Source organism: Harpia harpyja, chromosome 4 (assembly GCF_026419915.1).
Source record: "Harpia harpyja isolate bHarHar1 chromosome 4, bHarHar1 primary haplotype, whole genome shotgun sequence".
In the NCBI taxonomy this organism is placed as follows: Eukaryota; Metazoa; Chordata; class Aves; order Accipitriformes; family Accipitridae; genus Harpia; species Harpia harpyja.
The window spans coordinates 57,189,617-57,191,880 of record NC_068943.1 but is presented as its reverse complement, the minus strand read 5'-3'; the positions used below and the strand labels follow the sequence as shown (position 1 = coordinate 57,191,880).

The 2,264-nt window shown below is 49.8% G+C and overlaps 1 protein-coding gene across 1 annotated transcript; it reads right to left on the bottom strand.

Moving 5' to 3' along the window:
* Window positions 1-2,218, bottom strand: FBXO48 (F-box protein 48). The gene is made up of 2 exons (XM_052784147.1): window positions 1,780-2,218; window positions 1-379 (listed from the first exon to the last, which is right to left on the bottom strand). Exons 1-2 carry the CDS (start codon window positions 2,080-2,082, stop codon window positions 218-220), a joined length of 465 nt encoding a protein of 154 aa, XP_052640107.1. The 5' UTR covers window positions 2,083-2,218; the 3' UTR covers window positions 1-217.
* Between the last annotated feature and the right edge of the window lie 46 nt (window positions 2,219-2,264).

The following is a 2,264-nucleotide window of genomic DNA, read 5'->3' as shown; positions in this document are numbered from 1 at the left end:
TTACAACTGAATATTTAGTCTTATTTAGAATTTTACAGAAAATTAATACAATGAAGTGCAAATAAAAAAAAAGATAGACATAACTTTTTTTTTTTTAGAAGCTTTCATCACATGTTTGCAAACACAACTGATTTTTGAAGGGCAAAATATTTACAGTTAGGCAGTCTGTGAGTTGTTGATAGAAGGTTCTTGAGTTGCAAGAACCCGCACTGGTTTCTCATCTCTCAAGTTCTGCTTCCAGGATTTCTCCCCATGTGTCAGCATCCATTGGATACATGCTTTTCTCTGGCAAGCTCTTTTGTGAAGGAATGTTGCTGTATTTCCCGCTCAGCCATTCTTGCTTCACTTTGCTTTTCCAGTAGTTTCTCAGTAATGTGATCTGATGGAAAAACAGACAGCTCAAATCTTGGAAATGAACTGATTTAAGTTCCATTCAATACAAGTAAGTTTTGCATTGGAAAGGTAATGCTAGAAAAAAGATTTGGAACATGTCTTTGGATATCTAGATGCTAAGCCCAGGAAGATGTACTGCTGCCAAGAAGCAGACCTTGGTCTGCTTCCATCTTTTCTGTTTTAAGTTGGGTGGAGAATCACTTCTTGCCTCAATTCTTTGAGGGTCAAGATCAAAACCCTAAACCAGGAATTCATCTTCCTCCTTACTCCTTAAAAAAGGTGTGGTTCACTTTCTCTTCCTATTTAGGTTATTTATGACCTTTAACTCTTGTTTGGGCTCTTAATGCAGGCTGGCTAGATTCTTCTGTTCAGCCAACCTTTTAGTGCAAGAGAATGCTGACTTGGTGTGATTGTTGCTTCTGCTTCAAATCCCCTCTCCAAAATACAGATAAAATAGAGAATCAGTGCAGGGAGCTCTGGAAATTCCAGTGCAAGAGGACTAAGATCTGTATGTTTGAAGGGCAACCACTACCTGCTCAAGGCTTTGCCTCATACTGAAACACCTCTCCTGAAATGTGAGAGTCCAGAACTGTTTGTTTGTTTGTTTTTGCTGCTGCTTCTCTTTTCACTGCTGCACCACAGCCCTGCTCTCAAACACACCAGCTAAAATGAGGTGGGGATCACCCTCCAGCTGGTCCAGAGTAGTAACTGTGAAACCACTCCTTTCCTGATCTCCCTCAGTTTGCAGGCTGGATTCTACAGTGATAGATCTTCCAGCATGTCCAGCTCCTAACTCCTCAGACCAGCTGAAACTGGGACTGTGTGTGGGGAGAGTTTGAAAACAGCTTCTCCGAGCTCCTGCTTGTTTCCTCTTCTCCACCCCATTTTTTTTTCTCCTGGATACGCATCGCTCAAGGTTTAGAGCTACCCAGGATGAATTTCCGGGAAGTCCTTCCTCACCAGCAGAACTATTACCATGAAATACAACCAGAGAGCGCGCGCTGCCTAGCGGGAGTACGTTGTCTTCTCCCCCTGGCCCTGTCTACTGGGATGTGGGCTTTCTTCCATGTTAGAGCTGTGCAGACTTCGACGTGATGAACGTCAGGGCTGAGGCTACGTGGGGCAGCGTGAGGAGTAAGAGGGGCACGCCGAGCCAGCCAGAGGTGGTCCTGGGTAGGAAACGGGGCAGCCTTGCTTTCATCTCTCTGTGCATTTAACCAGATGTCCAGCTGTTGGGGTGCACTACTGAGCCACGCTGTGATTACAGCAGTTCTCCCATAAACCTGGGACAGATGAGAAGTGCTGATGGAATTTCTTTACATAGTTCTACTACCGATCCCAGAAGCCTCGACGCTGCCGACCTTACGTCACCGATGTTAAATTTACCTTCCAGGAATATCCATTTCCCCGATCGCAGTCGATCTCCCGCTGGCAGACGGCCCTCACGCTCAAGCAGTGGTGTCTCCATAAGTGGTCGTCGCTCTCGATGACGCGGTGCCAGCCCTTGCACGTCACGGCCGCGTGACACAAGCTCTCGACGTCCAGGTCGCTGAAAATCCGAGAGCTGACCTCCGGCGGGAGGAGAGCCACGAAATCGGCCGGGCCTCCTCCTCCTCCACCTCCTCGCCCCGTCTCCCGGCCGGCAGGGAGGAGCACGGCCCTCCCGGCGGCGGAGCGCTCCCCCGCCATCTCGGGGCGCGGAGGGCGCTCCCCGTCACCGCGGCCGCTGCGTCTCCGGGTGGCCGCGGCCAGCAGCACCCGGGGCCGGTTCTCCACCGGCCGGCATGTCTCTGCCTTCTGGCCGCCGCGTCACGCCACGGCGCGGGAAGGGAGGTGTCCGTGGTTTTTAATGCGAGTCTTTTCGCTTTTCG